The 16,945-nt window shown below is 33.7% G+C and overlaps 1 protein-coding gene across 2 annotated transcripts in view; it reads left to right on the plus strand.

Moving 5' to 3' along the window:
• LOC101509952 (DNA gyrase subunit A, chloroplastic/mitochondrial) overlaps positions 1–14,574 on the plus strand; it is a 17,655-nt gene extending 3,081 nt beyond the window's left edge. Inside the window, exons 4-27 of one of the 2 annotated variants that reach the window (XM_073368550.1) lie at positions 184–285; positions 1,372–1,416; positions 1,516–1,614; positions 1,717–1,803; positions 1,973–2,043; positions 2,500–2,608; positions 2,704–2,766; positions 5,000–5,065; positions 5,162–5,250; positions 5,747–5,795; positions 6,362–6,448; positions 6,968–7,061; positions 7,307–7,377; positions 7,497–7,586; positions 8,901–9,026; positions 9,185–9,342; positions 10,605–10,686; positions 11,053–11,217; positions 11,340–11,436; positions 12,039–12,180; positions 12,785–12,905; positions 12,992–13,046; positions 13,579–13,678; positions 14,090–14,574. In XM_073368550.1, the coding sequence (XP_073224651.1) occupies positions 184–285; positions 1,372–1,416; positions 1,516–1,614; positions 1,717–1,803; positions 1,973–2,043; positions 2,500–2,608; positions 2,704–2,766; positions 5,000–5,065; positions 5,162–5,250; positions 5,747–5,795; positions 6,362–6,448; positions 6,968–7,061; positions 7,307–7,377; positions 7,497–7,586; positions 8,901–9,026; positions 9,185–9,342; positions 10,605–10,686; positions 11,053–11,217; positions 11,340–11,436; positions 12,039–12,180; positions 12,785–12,905; positions 12,992–13,046; positions 13,579–13,678; positions 14,090–14,198 (2,277 nt within the window). In that variant the 3' untranslated portion in view covers positions 14,199–14,574. Of the gene's footprint in view, positions 1–183; positions 286–1,371; positions 1,417–1,515; positions 1,615–1,716; positions 1,804–1,972; positions 2,044–2,499; positions 2,609–2,703; positions 2,767–4,999; positions 5,066–5,161; positions 5,251–5,746; positions 5,796–6,361; positions 6,449–6,967; positions 7,062–7,306; positions 7,378–7,496; positions 7,587–8,900; positions 9,027–9,184; positions 9,343–10,604; positions 10,687–11,052; positions 11,218–11,339; positions 11,442–12,038; positions 12,181–12,784; positions 12,906–12,991; positions 13,047–13,578; positions 13,679–14,089 lie in introns of both variants that reach the window. The other variant, XM_004499691.4, reaches the window with a different exon arrangement.
• The last annotated feature ends 2,371 nt before the right edge of the window (positions 14,575–16,945 follow it).

The following is a 16,945-nucleotide window of genomic DNA, read 5'->3' on the forward strand; positions in this document are numbered from 1 at the left end:
TGCCATATATGTGTGTCACAAATATATATATATATATATATATATATATATATATATATATATATATATTATCTTTCATGGTTTCATCTACTTTGTAGTTATGTTTTTTGTGGATTCTCTCTAGACTTTTACACTCCTTTTCTTTTCTACTGTTATAATTATGTCTTTTCCAATGTTTTTCAGGATTTCTCATTACGATCTCCTCTGGTCAATGGTCATGGAAATTTTGGGTCAATTGATGCTGACCCTCCTGCTGCCATGCGTTACACAGAGTGCAGACTAGAAGTATGTGTTTTTCCACGCACTCTTTATGTCTGAGCTTTACTTTTCTAAACATTTCACCTTCAATTTTATTTACCAAAAAATGTGGTAAAATGGGCTCAAATCAATAATTGTTTGTGTTTCTTACTTACTGGTTGGTAAAGAAGTTGTGCACTAATATTTTGTCATGCCGGAATTCTGATGTCAGCAAACAAATAGTTGTTTTTTATTTTTTATCAATGTTTGTTAATTGTAAGAAGTTTTAGAAATATCAAACATTCAAGGCACTAGGCATGAAATTTTATATTTGTGAGGTATGTTTACTTTTGAGAAGTGTGAGAAGGAGAAGAAAATTGAAAGATCATGTTACTTATATCCATAATCTTTAAAATGACTGCTTTTAAAATAATGTTTTTTGTACTTGATTAACCTAAAGAGCTTAATCTGAAGGATTTGTTCTTGAGGAACTACTGCAGCTTATGCTTAAAAAGAATTGTTAAAATTGGGATTTGAAGAATTAACTTAAGCCCTAACAAGGAACTCCCAGGAAACATGAAGCTTAGTCTTCATAAACATGAATGTGCAGTTCTTGAGTTTTAGTTGATCATTGTTTGGTAAATTGTGTTGCTTGGACATAACATTCACATGCCTATTTCTTATTTGAATGTCGTTAACAAATAATTATGGTTGAAATACTCTCTTTCAAATAATCTTTTTCCTTTTTTTTTTATTTTTAATTTTTCTTATTGCAACGGTGTTATAAAGACCATGACTTAAGAACTTTGTGTTCGAGTAAACCAAACAAAGTCACTATCATTTAATAATTTTGCTGAGGGTGGTGGAACTGGAAGTGCACTTTGAATAATAATTTAGTGATTAATAGATTTTGTTGTAACATAGTGCTTGGTTAGAGGAAAATGGAGGACAGGGATTTTTATAAGTCTTTCTTGTCCAAACCCTGCCTTAGGGAATTGGCTTAAAGTTTTATTATGTTTAAAGAAAGTTTCCAGGGTTTTGGATTTGATTTTGTTGTTTTCATGTTTATTGAATTTTTGACATATTGGCAGACATTTTGAAGGATTGTAATTTGTTCATGGTCTGAAAATGCAGGAATTGGCTGAAGCAATGTTGTTGGCAGATCTAGATCAAGATACAGTGAGTCACTGTTGTTCTTTGCCCTGCAATTTCTGGGTTTTCTTATTTAATTTGACATCAATATTGAGTGCTTTTATGTGTATTTGTTCCTCATCGCAGGTAGATTTTGCTCCAAATTTTGATAATTCACAGAAAGAACCATCAGTCCTACCTGCTCGTCTTCCCACCTTATTGTTGAATGGTTCTTCTGGGATTGCGGTGATTTTTGGTCCCCTTTTTGCATATTTGAACTACTGATATTTGTTCATCGTTAAATCATGCATATGCTTACGTAGAGTTGTGTATTCTTATATTCATCAGGTTGGCATGGCAACTAATATCCCTCCACATAATCTTGGGGAAGTAGTAGATGTGCTCTGTGTTATGATACATAATCCAGAAGCTACTGTGAGTGCCAACTTTCATTCTCTTTTTGATGAAATGGAAATCCATTAAGAACATAGACACAGCCAGATGCAATGGAAAACAGCATACAAAGCATAGTTTCATTACTATTTTGTGTGTTTTTAAATCTTTTTAATTTCCCCCTTTTTTAACTTGTCTTGGTCTGTCGTAGCTTCAAGAATTACTTGAATACATGCCGGGACCTGACTTTCCAACAGGAGGGCTGATTATGGGAAACCTTGGGTAAGTGTATCAAGTTTTTGGAAGGATCCTTTTTTTGTATGAATATTTCATACATATTTTTAGTGGCAATCTAATTATGATAACTTGGCAGTTGCAAATCAATAATTATAACAAATATTTTGGTGATGGTATATAGATAGTTGTGTGTTCCATCATACATTGTTTTTATTTTATTTATTTCGTTCTTCAATGAGCATTTTGATTACATAATAGAAATTTAGAGTTAGCAATAAAATAAAATGAGCCCTGAAAAGAAGCTGGCAACTTCTGTTACAGAAGTCTGTGGCCCTTGAAAGCTGTGTGACCTTGTTTTAATCCAAATTTTTGATGTCAAACCTTCACGTTTGTTGTATCAAATTTTTTGTTATCCATTTGATCCCTTCCTTTGAATTTGTGCCTTCCCAAAAATTATGCACTGGGTGATGTCTGGTATGATATATACTTATCTTTCTTAAGGATCTTAGAAGCATACCGTACTGGTCGTGGACGTGTTATTGTCAGAGGGAAAACTGATATTGAATTGCTTGATTCTAAGACAAAACGGACTGCAATTATAATTAAAGAGGTATCTCTCTAGATTCTTTAAGATTCTGACATTTGAAATACTTACCTTATTTTCTTTGGAAGGTTCTTACATATTTTGTTTTATAATTGGAATAGATTCCTTACCAGACAAACAAAGCAGCTTTGGTTGAGAAGATTGCTGAACTTGTGGAAAACAAGGTATTAATGTACTTCAATAAGATCCTTTTTATTCCTATTTCTTTTTCATCCCTTCCAAATGTTGTTAATGTCATTGTCAATTTACTGTTATTGTCTTCTTTGAAGTGCATGCAACTGACTTCTGTTCAGTGAAATAAGGTACTCTCTGAGGGATAAAGATGGCCATGGTAGTTTTCAAAAACTAATATCTAACTGCTGTCAGGCCACTTTTAAATAATGTGTTTAGTACCTTAAATTTTGAAACCTGGGTGCCGTGCAAGTCTTTTTTTAAGGCAAAATAGTTATTATTATATAAAAACTATTTTGAAGCATTTTCTTTTCCCTAGCCCAGCTTTTCAACAGCAGCGTTATACGTTTATTTCCCTTTCTTGTTCTATTTGTGGGGGCAGTTATTGGATAATATATAATTCTGGGATGCAATAGGAACTTGACCACATTCTGTATAGGCAACTTGCCTTGTTTATTTCTGTTATCTGACTCAGTCAACTAACCAACTAACTAAGCCCCTTGACTACCCTCTCAATTATCAATATTCCCCCGTAAACATTCATTCACCTTGTCCTCGAGGTGAAAAGAAGAAAAGTTTTATTTTTATTTTTTTTTATAAATTTCCACCAGGGTCCCATTTCATGAAATGTTATGGACTTGGTATAAATGGCATGTTGGCACATCGTTTTTGAAATACCCATTGTCTGGTGTGCAGGGCTCATTAGGCCAACAGACTGTCCCAAATGCTGCAATCCCCTTCACACACTCAGGACGTCTTCCCTTTGTATACCTTCTTCGTTTTATCTTCCTCTGGTTGCGACGGCGATACCCTTGATTTGTATCCAACTGTTTTTGCTTTGGTGGCTTTGTCATCTGAGGGTTCTGGTGTGGCCAGAGTAGCACCTGTCCTCACCCTTGACATCCTCAATATTGTCGCCAATGATGTCTTACTTCTATTCAGGCCAAGCTTGGGTTTGATTGTTGAAGGGGTGGTGGTAGGTCTTCCTGCGTGCTCAAGATCCACTTCTTCGAGGCTGTCATTTGCTCTTATATTTTTTATTTTTACACCCTCATCCTTTTACTGTGCCATCACCCACACAACCTTTGATGATTTTACTATACCTCACAAGAATACATACTTTTGTTACTCTTATCCACTGGGGACGTTTGGTTCCGGATCTTGCATTTGTAGGCTAGTTTCCATGACATATCCCCATACATGGCTGAATATGACTCTGATTCTTGATCATTTTATGCTTTTGTTTTTGCTTCCACATTCTCGACCTCTTCATTGGTCACTACCCTTGATTTATTTTTCTTTATCGGTTTCAATCTGTTCCATTGGTTCTGGACTTCCTGTTGGCTCTCCTCTTAAACTTCAACCAATTTTCTGATCTCTTTCTTGTCCGAGAAGCTTATAGATAAACCCCATGTTCTGGTTGGGGACACATAAGAAGAGGCTTCTAAAAGGTATTGAACGCTTCTGATTGGTTTCTCTCCTAGAAATCCGTCGACGGTGATCTTCTCCATCTAGTGTCATCAAAACTGGTAATAACCACACTTCGTCGTGAACTCTACCGGCTTCATATTACCAATTGAACTGATCAGCTGTCAATAAGCATTGCCATCATGTGAAACCTTGGCATCATTCTTGAACCCATTTTCACTTTAAATCCCCTACAGTACCAAGACTGGAGCTCCGATACTAGTTGTTAGAAACTGGACCAGTTTTAGAAGTAAGTAAAATGAATAATTATTGAATGAATATAACTGAACACACACTCTCCCTGGATATTTAGTAGATCCAGGAATCTCCTTAGTACTAATCCTAACTGAAAGACCCCTCTTCCTCTCAATCCTCCTGCTTGTTTTTTTTTTTGTTTCTCTTAACTAACTCAGCCTAACTAACTAACATATTAACTGCCCTCTCAATTAACTATCCTATCAGGTTGTGACTTCCTCCCGAGGTTATGTAGTTGCTAATTACGATTTCTTCTCACGGCATACAACTTTCTATTCCATGTTTTTGAGATATCTTGTTGGCTTAGTCTCATTTCGTAAGTGTTATATTACTCAAGAGGTTCCCATTTTGTAAGTTTCAAATATTGTTGGTGTTTTTGGTCCTCTTTGGCTTTTTGAAGTGGTATGCTAAGCCTTTGTTTAACAGTCAGTTTGCCTGTATATTCTGTAACCTAATATTTTTGCTTTTCATTTTTATTTGTTTTGTTTTTGTTTTTCTGTGCAGAGTTTAGAAGGGATAAGTGATATTCGGGATGAGAGTGATCGTTCTGGAATGCGTATAGTCATTGAGGTGAAATATATAAATATAGCTCTGGTCCTAATTTCTATATTCTCTTGTTCTAGACTGTTGAGTATTAGATTATGACTAATTTCACCCACTATGCAGCTGAAGCGGGGGTCAGATCCATTGATTGTTTTGAATAATCTTTATCGCTTAACATCTCTGCAGTCTACATTTAGTTGTAACATGGTGGGGTAAGTTGGTTGTTTGCACCCATTTTATTCTTCGAAATAACCAATTTAAATATTTTGAATCTCTGATCATTGATGCCATTCTGATGATTGATTGTTATTATTTTTCCCCATATCTTGGAATTGCATTTTAATAAATAATAAATAAATCAATATCTTTTGGAATGATTACTGTTCTACACTCATTGGACCCCTGGTGGCTCACGGGACTCTTTTACTGGCCTAGAACTTGTACTTGGTGATATTTGAGGAGAAGTTTGTTGGACAAAACGTATTGACTATAAATTGTGGAATTGCACAAGCTAGAGCTTTATCTTACTCCAATGATAAATATCAAATACATATGGCCTCTTATTATTTTATGATCTGGTCTCTATGGGTTCTATTAAATTTGTCAGCTTAATTTTTCTCACTTCTTGATCATGTTATATTGTTATTATGCCTTGTTAGTACACTACATCTTAATTTGAGCATACCTTTTTTTCTGATTTATTTGTAGCATTCTTAATGGACAGCCTAAACAAATGGGATTGAAGGAATTGTTGCAGGTGAGTACCTACTGGCTTCAGTAATCTATAATGTTTGTCCCATATCATCTATGGTTATTTGGAGAAAAAAAATCTCCCTAAGTGACTCACCAACTACATGGATCTCTGAGTAATCTTCTCAGCCTTAGTTTATTCAGGTGTTAGTTTGTTTAGTTAGTTTTCAGTAACAACTGAATCACTAACCTTTAGCTGTTTCAAACAGTAACTGCAGTGAGTTCGACTCATCTTTAAATACGAGTGCTCACAGTAGGTGTGAAGTTACTGTTTTCGTCCAAGCTCCAAACATCAAATTGCTTTTTGATCTTCCTTTTCTTTAAAATCCCTCTCTAGCCAACAAGCTTTCTTTTGGCTGTTTGGTGATGTAATATGAATTTCCCGTTTGTGTTCCTGTACAAGCTATGGAAAATCTAATTTGATCTGTAATCAATTCCAAATTATTAATTTGGAAACCGCACTCGATATTCAATTTCCCTAATGACGCATTTTCTTTCTGCATGGAGCCATTAATATTTTTAACATCTTATAAGGGTGTTTATCCTGCAACTATGTTTTTTATTTGGTGTCAGGCATTCTTAGACTTCAGATGCTCTGTTGTTGAGAGACGTGCAAGATTTCAGTTATCAAAAGCACAACAGAGAAGGCATGTTGTTGAGGTATGTCACAAAAATTGATTGTCTATATTTTCATGTGCGTAGAGTATAATGCTTGAACTTATTTCACCAATAGAGCAGTTTACAATCATTGGTTGGACAGTTGGCAAACTATTCTGGCTGAAATTGGGGAATAGCAAGATGTTCGGTTTGGTCCCCTCAACCTAAACATGGATTGATCACGTAGTCTTTAGGAATTGGGCAAAATAGTTTTATGGGATTAATTTAACAACACATATCTTTTTTATCCATATAATGACCGAATGCCAAGCTACAAAAGCCAGCATACAGATTGTGATTATTTTTACTGTGGGCGTCAATGATGGAACTGTAGACCGCATTGTCAATGTGCCTTTGATAATTATGTCATGAGTCAACAGTCCCAAAAGCTTAAGCAATTAGGTGAAGACTAAAGAATGGCTTTATATTACATTTTAACAAGGCTTGAATGCGACTAATTAGTGAAGGTACACATTTTTAATGAGCATTTTGACTGTAAATTTATATTCTGTGCAAACTCAGGGTATTCTTGTTGGGTTCAATAATCTGGATAGGGTGATTCGCATAATACGAGAAGCTTCAAGTAACACAATTGCTGCAGCTGGGCTACGGAATGGTGAATTCCAAATTTTAATTTTGTTTATTAATTTTCATTGATTCCAAATTTTCTCCTTGAAATATGTAATTTCAAGGCATATGATACGAAGAGGCTACTTTTTTAAGTGTTGTTGCTCCAATAGGAACTCTTTATTTTACCGCTCTTTCAAAAAATTCTTGTTATTGAAATTAAATCCATGTAATCATGGCTTGGAATTCTCTATCTTTTAGCTGTTTAATGTGGATGAGGGTATCTATTTGCAGAGTTCAATCTCTCTGAGAAACAAGCTGAAGCTCTTTTGGACATGAGCCTAAGAAGACTGACCCTTCGTGAGGTGCACTAGAATCACGCTTTTGATTAGACAAGAATATTTGTTGTTTTATTTTATTAAGATTTCTATAAGTTTATCTGTGCTAGGACCATATTTAGAATTATAAGCTTTGTGCTATGCAGAGTGACAACTTTGTGGCTGAAAATAAATCTTTGGTCGAACAAATTTCCAAGTTAGAGGAACTGTTGTCCAGCAGGAAAAATATACTGGAGGTATAGTATCACTTTGAATCTGTATTCCTCTCATTTAAAACTTACTGAATTAGCTTTGTAAATTTTTGTGGGGTTAGGCTTGTTACTGAGTTAGCTTATTAAGGCTATTTGTTCAGTTCAAATGTTCAATACTGGCATTACCTAATTGACCGTATGGAAAATTCTGAAATTGTATTATTTTCAGCCAACTTGTTAACGCTGTGCCTATAATTAAAAAAAATAAATATTGTGCATAAGCAGAGGATAATGGATGATAAAACTGGATAAAAAATTAAGAAAAGAATGAATTTTATTGAAAAGATCCTTACTCCCAATCTACTCCACTGAGTTGCATGGTTAAGATCAATCAGAAATATATAATTACTGTATGAAGAATTATAAGAATTTCCCAGGATATTAGACTCATATCCCTCTTTGCTCAGTTCGTTTTATTTCCAACATAGTCTGACTACCTAACTGTACTGAGTTTCCTTGTTAATGTTATTCTCTATTTACTTTCATACATATCCCTCCTATTCAGGGGTCTCCTATCAGTACCTCCTCAAAATGAAATAAAATAAAATAAAAACGGAGCACCGTGTCTCTAGGTGAAAAGCTGGGAATGCCTCTCTTGAATGCCGTGTTCTATTGGACTTGATAATTCTTCAGAATATCCTTGGCTTGTTGAATCAAGAGGTCTTCACTCTTCACGGCATTGACCTTGAAACCGTAACTGGACAGCAGCATCCCAAGTACTGTAGTTGGCTGTCCTGTTCAATATATCATACGAATCAGTGGGACATTGGTGAAGGTTACTGCAGCACTTAGTCCAAACAGAACCTCCATCCTCCATCCTTTCTTTTCAGCAAAATGATCTGACCTTTTTCTCCTATTTTCAATGTTTTGAGTAGGGGAAAGTGAAAACAAAAGTAATTGTTGTTAGTTTTTACTATTAAAACTTGTAACCTTTTAGTTACATGATAGCAACTCTAATGTTGCCCCAAATCTCTCATTTTCCTCCTTATACAACTTGCTAACCAAAAGTGTAAATAGATGACATTTTGTAATTGAAAGTGAAGGAAAAAAAAAAAAAGATGTCACTAAACAAGCCTTAAAATCTGTCTTAAACAATTCGTAACAACCTGCAAGTAAAAGATTTGAGTTTAACTGCAATTCCTTATAGCTGAACTTTGTACTGGAGATCTAATTAACTATCTCCCTCTTTCTAGAATTATTAAAGGGTACTCAGGACTCAGTAGAGTGGTTATTAGCATTGCTAAAACATAATTTATTTAGCTGGGATTTTTCATTTTGTTGATTTTCTCATGTGTTTAGCTTATAGAACAAGAAGCAATTGATCTGAAAAATAAATTTGCTAGTCCAAGGCGATCAATTTTGGAGGACACAGATAATGGTCAACTTGACGACATTGATGTTATTCCAAATGAAGAAATGCTATTGGTATGTGGCAACTATAGTATAAATCTTTTTCACTTTTCTTGTTTTATCTATCGGTTACTAAATGCATGTTTCGTTTCGCAGTAAGATTGAGAAAATCACTGTGAAACCTAACATGCACTAAATGAGTACTGTGTCAGTGAAATGTCTTTTAATTTCAGGCACTTAGTGAAAAAGGTTATTTGAAGCGTATGAAGCCAAGCACTTTTAACCTTCAAAATCGTGGAACAATTGGCAAATCAGTAGGCAAACTGAAAATGAATGATTCTATGTCTGATTTCATCGTTTGTCGTGCACATGATTATGTCCTTTATTTCAGGTTTGTTTTCATTCTGGTTCCTAAAGTAAACTGATTTTTGCCTATTGAAATTCTTGCAAACCCTGGTCAATCAGAAAAAAAACAGGAAGACTGTCTTGAAAAGGGCCACATTTATTTTTTAGACTTTTATCTAATAACAGCCATCGTGGCTGCCACGAAGCTGGCAGACATGACTTAGTGGTGAAATATGGTGGTTGGGCTGTGTGACTCGAACCCAGGCCCAAAATGAGTTAAAATCCTAATAAACCCTAAAATGATTGATACTTTACCAGTTTACCCTCTTCTCTCTTTGGGCTTCTTCTCTGTCTGTTCTTTACCCTGTTCTCTTCCTCTGCTGAGACTGCGACCCAATTGCGTGTGCAACTACGTCCACCACCAACTGCAAAGACCACCTAGCTCTCTGTTCTCGCTTCTCTGCTAAGGCGTGCGCAACCAGTTACCCTTCTCTCTGTTTTTTATTTTTCTTATTCTGATTAGTATTATGTTTCTTCTTTTTTTTTTATATATATTTATTTCTTTATTTGCTTATTTTTTCTTCATTTTCTGATATATTGTTTTCTTCGATATTTCTGTTTAAACTTCTTTTTCTGTTTTTAAATTAACTTAATTTGGTTTTTAATTTTTTTTCCTTGCTGTTTTTTGTCTGTGTCTATATATATATATATAGTTTTTTTAACTAGTCTGCCATGCTTCCACCATTTGCTGCTGTGCCATCTACGATATATAATAGGTTTTTTGTCACTCTTTTCTATTGAGTGAAATCCCATGTGGATTCCAGGAGATATCCAATAGCCCTGGCCAATATCAATTAGGGAGATCAGCACGAGATATCACCCCAAATAAATATTGTTGAAACGAGTGTCAAGAAGTATCAGATATGCATCATGTTCGATATGGTGATATGCCAGTTCCTTTAAAATTTAGGATAAGATACGTTTAGGATAAATATAAAAAAATTGTAAAATGCAATTAATGGCATTGTGATTTAGCTTCTTTTTGGGGCTACCTTCCTTCTGGAATGCTCTCTAGCAGGTGCTAAACTTGTAGGTGGGCTTATTGTATGGTTTAGCTTTACTTATTAACAGTCACTCTTTATCTACGCAATGTCATTATGTGGTCTTTGTTAAGAATCTTTAGTTTTTGTTTCTTTTCTTGGATGTGGTTCTTTGTGTTACTATTAGTATTTGAAATCACTCTGCATTGCAGCTGATTTAGTTACATTACATTTGCATATTATGTGGCTTGTGAAATTCAATTTTCAGTGACAAGGGAACAGTATACTCAGCTCGTGCTTACAAAATTCCAGAATGTAGCCGGACTGCTGCTGGCACACCACTTGTTCAAGTATTTCTTTCTTTTATTCTCTCTATACACACTCAAACACATGCCAACAAAAGGGCATACTTGTATACATTGCCTACATGCAGTAACAAAAGGGTTTGACTGAGTGAAATAATGGAGAAAAATGAACAACAAATATGTATATGTATGTTTGTGTGTAGTAGTGTATACCTATGGGCACATAAAGTAGTTCAGAGAGAGCATGGCGGTGGAGATAGTAAATTTAATGGAGCTATTGACTATTTTTTAAAATAATATTTGAATATTAAAACTTACTGTGCATTTTTTATAAAATAGCACTTGAACAAATAATGACATGCAACACATTGACTTAAATAACAATTTTTTCTTTTGCTACATTTGAGCCAGATCTTATCTTTATCTGATGGTGAAAGAATAACATCCATTATTCCTGTGAGTGAATTCACCGAAGATCAATTTTTGCTGATGCTTACCATGCAAGGATATATCAAGAGAGTACCCTTAAACTCATTTTCATCAATCAGATCGACTGGAATCATTGCAATTCAATTGGTTTGTTCTCTTATTTGACTTCTCTGTATTCATTGCTATATCTTCTTTCTATTGTCCTTTGGCCAGATTTGTGGCTAAAATTCTTGTTCACGAATATTCATACATATAATTTTACTTCAAAGGTTCCTGGTGATAAGCTGAAATGGGTCCGTTGTTGCACAAATGATGACTTCGTGGCTATGGCTTCACACAATGGAATGGTCATATTGAGCTTATGCAGTAAGGCAAGTTGCTTTCTTTTATTATTTGTACAACAACTACTAAAAGCCTTTTACCCCAAGATGGAGCTAGGTACATGGTTTGAATTCAAATGATGCCACAAAATTTGGCCATGCATCATATCTGGTCCAATGATATCTGTTATTACTTGAACTTTAAATTCCAAATTCCATAAACTTCGAAATGTGAGTGACTTAAATCACCAAGTTCATTGAAAGCAAAAGCATTGAATTTAGTGGTATTGTGTGATCTCTTGAAATGACTCAGTGCTGAAAACCAGCTGGTTTGGATGAATATGGTTTCGAAAATTTAGAATTGGGGGAAAGGAAGGGAGAGTATAAGAGGGGAATACAAAAATGTGTAGTTCAATATTACGTTTTGAATCTCTGTGATATGAAGAACTACCCTTTTATATTTTTTCATGCTAAAACTATGACTACAATAAAGACGACCAACATCCATGTGTAATGACTTGGAATGACTACAATAAAGTAAAGTGCTTAAAATATTTATATTACGTTGCTGAAACTGATTTGTAGTTTGTTGCCATAATGTGGTTTTGTAAAATTTTGTTCTTGAGATGATTTTTGTCTTGATTTAAGATCAGATTCGCACTCTAGGAAGAAATACAAGGGGTGGACTGGCAATGAGACTCCGAGAAGGGGATAGGATGGCAAGTGTGGACATTATACCAGCATCCATGTGGAATGACTTGGAAACCATATCAAAACTTCCTGGGAACAAGTAATAATCATGAGATCTTGCATGCTTTTCTTTAAGATGATATAGTTGAGAACATTGTCCTCCATATGCTTAATTTGTTAGGAACATTGTTCAGATCTGCTAATAATTACCCTGTTTTCCATGATAGGAACATTTTAAGTTCAACAAAATTATGATATAGTTTCTTTATGTGTTGTGATAATATTGGTATATTTGTTTGAATGATCTGCCAACAAGAATTGCATCTGCACTGAGCAGTGAGGTTGTTTTAATATTACTAACTAAAGCTTTGAAGTTTGGAATTCCGTGGAAGGTTTCAGTGTATTTAAATTACAAAAGAAATTCTTAGTTATGAAATGACATTGTGTTTTGAGGATACTAGTTGGCATGCATAGGCTTATTTATATAATAAAAAGTGGAAATCTATTTGTTTTATGTTTAGTCATTGTCTTCATAGTATCATTATCATTATTTTGTTCTTTTTTCTACTTTTTGGAACATGCTACTTTTTTTACAAAATATTTAAGATTATAATTAATCTATTCCTGTATTTAGCTCTTGATAATGCTAATTGGGGATTATTTATCACATGTATCCTTAATATATTTATTTACTATATGCCCAGTGTAAAGAGTCATAATGGCCCATGGCTGCTGTTTGTTTCCGAGAGTGGTTATGGAAAACGGGTTCCTTTAAGCTTCTTTCGAATGTCATCTTTGAACCGAGTTGGTCTGATTGGATACAAGGTATTTTTTCCATTTGTTGCAATGCCCATTTTGACAACAATAAACTGTTCATTTGAAAATTGTTGTCTTTCTCGCCTGTGTTTCAGTTTTCTGCCGAGGATCGCCTGGCTTCTGTATTTGTCGTAGGATTCTCATTGGCAGGTATTCTCTCAATGTAACTTAGTTTAACATTGATATATTTGGTTCTAGTTCAGATAATTGTTTTCGAAATTGGACTGGAAAAGTTGGTACAGTCGGTTAAACTGGATATTGGTCACATCTGTTCTGTTTAATGATTTGATCTCAAATCCACTGACGATGAGTTGTTTTCTTTTAAAAAGAATTGTATTAATTTTTTCTAATTAATACTTTCTTTTAGCCAAATAAATGTTTAACATGTTTCGACCTATCCCATAGAAAAAAGATATGTGTACATACACATGGATTTTTATTATTTATCCTTTTATTAATTATTCATATTACATAACATATATGATTATTTTATGTTAACTTAATTACTTAAGATGTAATATTTCTTAATTTCTTAATATATATTACTTAATATATTATGCAAAACTAGCAGTATGTGTTTAATTAGCACTGGTTTTCAAGAGTTGAAACTGAACCTTTAGAAGTACTAATTTTACCGCCTGCTATAAAATTATTTTATCGTAAAAGAATGATGTCTCTGCAGAGGATGGTGAAAGTGATGAACAAGTGGTTCTTGTTAGCCAAAGCGGTACAGTCAACAGAATTAAAGTTCGGGATATTTCAATTCAATCACGATTTGCAAGGTAAAATTGCATTGTGCCCCTTTGGCATATTTCCTGCTTATTTGATTTCTGAATTGTTTTGAAAAGAATAAGAACTACTCTACCGTTTCATATATAATCAACAGAAAAAAAAACTTCTTATTTTTGAAGATAAGTAATTGGTATCATTTAAGTTTCTCAGTAATACAAAAAGTAAGTGAAGAGTCTATATTGTCCTTCATGGAAACTTGTTTCATAAGAATAAAATGCAAACTATTTAAATGGTATTTTAGGTATAATAGTATTGATTAAGGTATACTTAATTCACTTTTGTCTATATTTTAGACCACACATGATATATTTGTTACTTATATATTCAGAACTAAAAGAAGTATTTGACACCTACCATTTCTTGCCTCTTAATGATTATTTTGATGGGTGAATTTTGGTCAGGGGAGTTATTTTGATGAGGCTTGATCATGCTGGAAAGATTCAGTCTGCTTCCTTAATCTCAGCAACAGAATGTGAACCTGAAGAAGTTCTTGCTATTGCCCAAGGCTAGTTTGCGATGAATTCCATGTCCAGAAGAGTATATTTTCTAAGATGTCTATTTAACTTGGAGTTTAGCCCTCTTCACAAAATGCTGCTGCTTCATCTTAGTTTTCTGTGTGGCGATATGCTTTCAATGGCGATTGCTCTAGTCCTAGTCGTTCCCTATATTATATGTAATATATACTTTGTTTGAAGGGTGGGGACTGTCTTCCAAAAGTGGTTGAGAAAGGGCCACAGTTAATCTGTAAATTTTGTGACTGAAACACACATCTGAGGTGACTTTAGTGCAAAGGAAAATGCGAGTTAGTACGGATCAATTGTAACGTGAAAAAATCTACGAATGAGTTTCAGCTGTGGATGAATGTTGAGTTTTGTTTTACTGAGAATTTTATTCGTTGCAAAGAAACAAAAATTAGACATGTTAGACGAACCTTCATTTTGTGAGGCTTTTTTTGTTCAAACTAAATGGCGTTGTTGTAGTGCAAGATTCCAATCAAATACGTTTCATATCAGTAGCTCTAATATTAATAGTGAGCTTTATTTTGACGGCTTTACAACTTAAGCTGTTTTAGGTATTTTGGATTTAAAGTTTAACCATGTACTTTCTCTGGTTTCAAATAGAAACGATAAGCAGATCCACTTTGATTTTTAGTTACACATCTAATATTTTTAGTTGCACTCCGAAAAGAATAAAATGTTCCTAGTTAAAATTAAATTTTCAAACCAACCCATCTCCCTTCACTTTATCTTTTTTGATATAAATAATACAAGTAAAAGTTAAGTAACTCTTATTTTTAATGTCTTTGAGTCGTCAGTTTATTTGTAAGGGTTTTAAACCGTAATTTCAAAAAGACCGTTGTTACAGATTCTAAAAATTGATTTTAGTATTTAATAATTTATAAGCTATGAAAAATAGAAGTTGTGTTTTTTTTTTCTGAAATGATTTGTTTATAAATATGTTGTATATGATGGTATTTTTTTACAAATTATTAAAGTCAGTTTCTCTTTTAAGTATTTTTAAAAAAGCTATATCAAACAAATAAAAACTTTTAAAAATAATTAATCTTATTAAATAAGATTGTTTTTATTTATTTTTTATTTTTAAAAAGCCCTACAAAAATCCAAGAAACCACGTTTCTCTGACCGATTGTGAGATATTTCCAAAATATTGATGAATATATGTATGTATAATTGGTGGTAATTAACATGATTTATTTGTTGGTTCAATTGGTTGTGTTCTAGATGCTAATGTCCTGAGTTTGATTCTTACATGTGCTTTAAATTTCCAAAAATTATATTTTAAAAAGGCACAATTGTTGAATAAAAATCGGCCATCTACTTTTCTCACCCATTTTTATATTTTAAGTCATCTTATTCTTTTCTAATGCATGAATAAAAAATAGGAATCATTCTTTTGTAACATACTATTGAAAGATACTCTAGGTGTGATAGTGCAAATCATATCAAAGTTTTTCCAAAGTACCCTGAAGGGGATTCGCTGGTTATCTCATTTGCATCCGATTGGTGGAGGCGAATCAAACCTAAAGGCTAGTGTAACAACACACTTTTTGAATTTGCTACAAATAATCTCCATCAACAACTTCACTATTAAAGTCTTGTAGCAATTGTCACCAACACAAATCCAACAATCTTTAGGTTCAATTATTTTTTGATCAATGGCTGCATCACTCAAAGAAATGACTTCTAATTTTGTGAAGTTGGAGAAGTTCGATGGAGGAAACTTTATCCGTTGGCAGAAAAAGATGAAATTTCTTCTAACAACTTTGAAAGTGGTGTATGTTCTGAACACCACAAGACCACTAGAGAAGGAAGTGGAAACATTAGCTGAAACAAGAGAAAGACAAAAGTGGTACAATGATGACTATATATGCATTGACCATATTCTCAACGGAATGTATGACTCCTTGTTCGATATATATCAAAGTAACATCTCTACAAAGGAACTATGGGAGAAATTAGAGTCAAGATACATACAAGAAGATGCTACAAGTAAGAAGTTTCTTGCTACAAGTAATGGAACAAATGCATGATATTGAACGTATTCTTAAAAACTACAAACAACATCAGATGCACACGGATGAAACCATTATTGTGTCCTCCATAATAGACAAACTTCCACCTTCGTGGAAAGATTTCAAAAAATCTATGAAACATAAGAAAGAGGACACATCTCTTGAGCAATTGAGTAATCATCTTCGTTTAGAAGAAGAGTATCATAAACAAGAGGATACTAAAAACCAATTTCTCATGAAAAGGTCCATGTAATTGAGGAAAGAAATTCAAGCAAATCTTTTAAGAAAAGAAATCGAGATTTTGATAAATCTCTTGAAAAATACAATGGTAATGATGAACAACAAAAGAAAAGAAAAGGAAGTTGTTATCATTGTGGAAAACCAGGACACTTTAAAAATGAGTGCAGGTTCTTGAAAAAGAAGAACAAAGAGAAGAATTCAAGTGCAACAAAAGATAATCTTATTGTTGTCATTTCTGAACACAACATGATTGAGGATGTTGAATCTTAGTGGATAGACTCTGGTGCTACCCGCTATGTGTGCAAAAACAAAGAACTATTTAAGACAATTGATGAAGAAGATGGAAGTATTTTGTACATGGGAAATGCCTCAATTGTCCAAGTCAAAGGAAAATGAACAATGGAGATTGAATTCACTTCTGAAAAGACACTTACTCTTAAAGATGTATTTTATGTTCACGATGTTAGGAAGAACTTGATTTATG

This window comes from Cicer arietinum, chromosome 5, assembly GCF_000331145.2.
Source record: "Cicer arietinum cultivar CDC Frontier isolate Library 1 chromosome 5, Cicar.CDCFrontier_v2.0, whole genome shotgun sequence".
NCBI lineage: Eukaryota > Viridiplantae > Streptophyta > Magnoliopsida > Fabales > Fabaceae > Cicer > Cicer arietinum.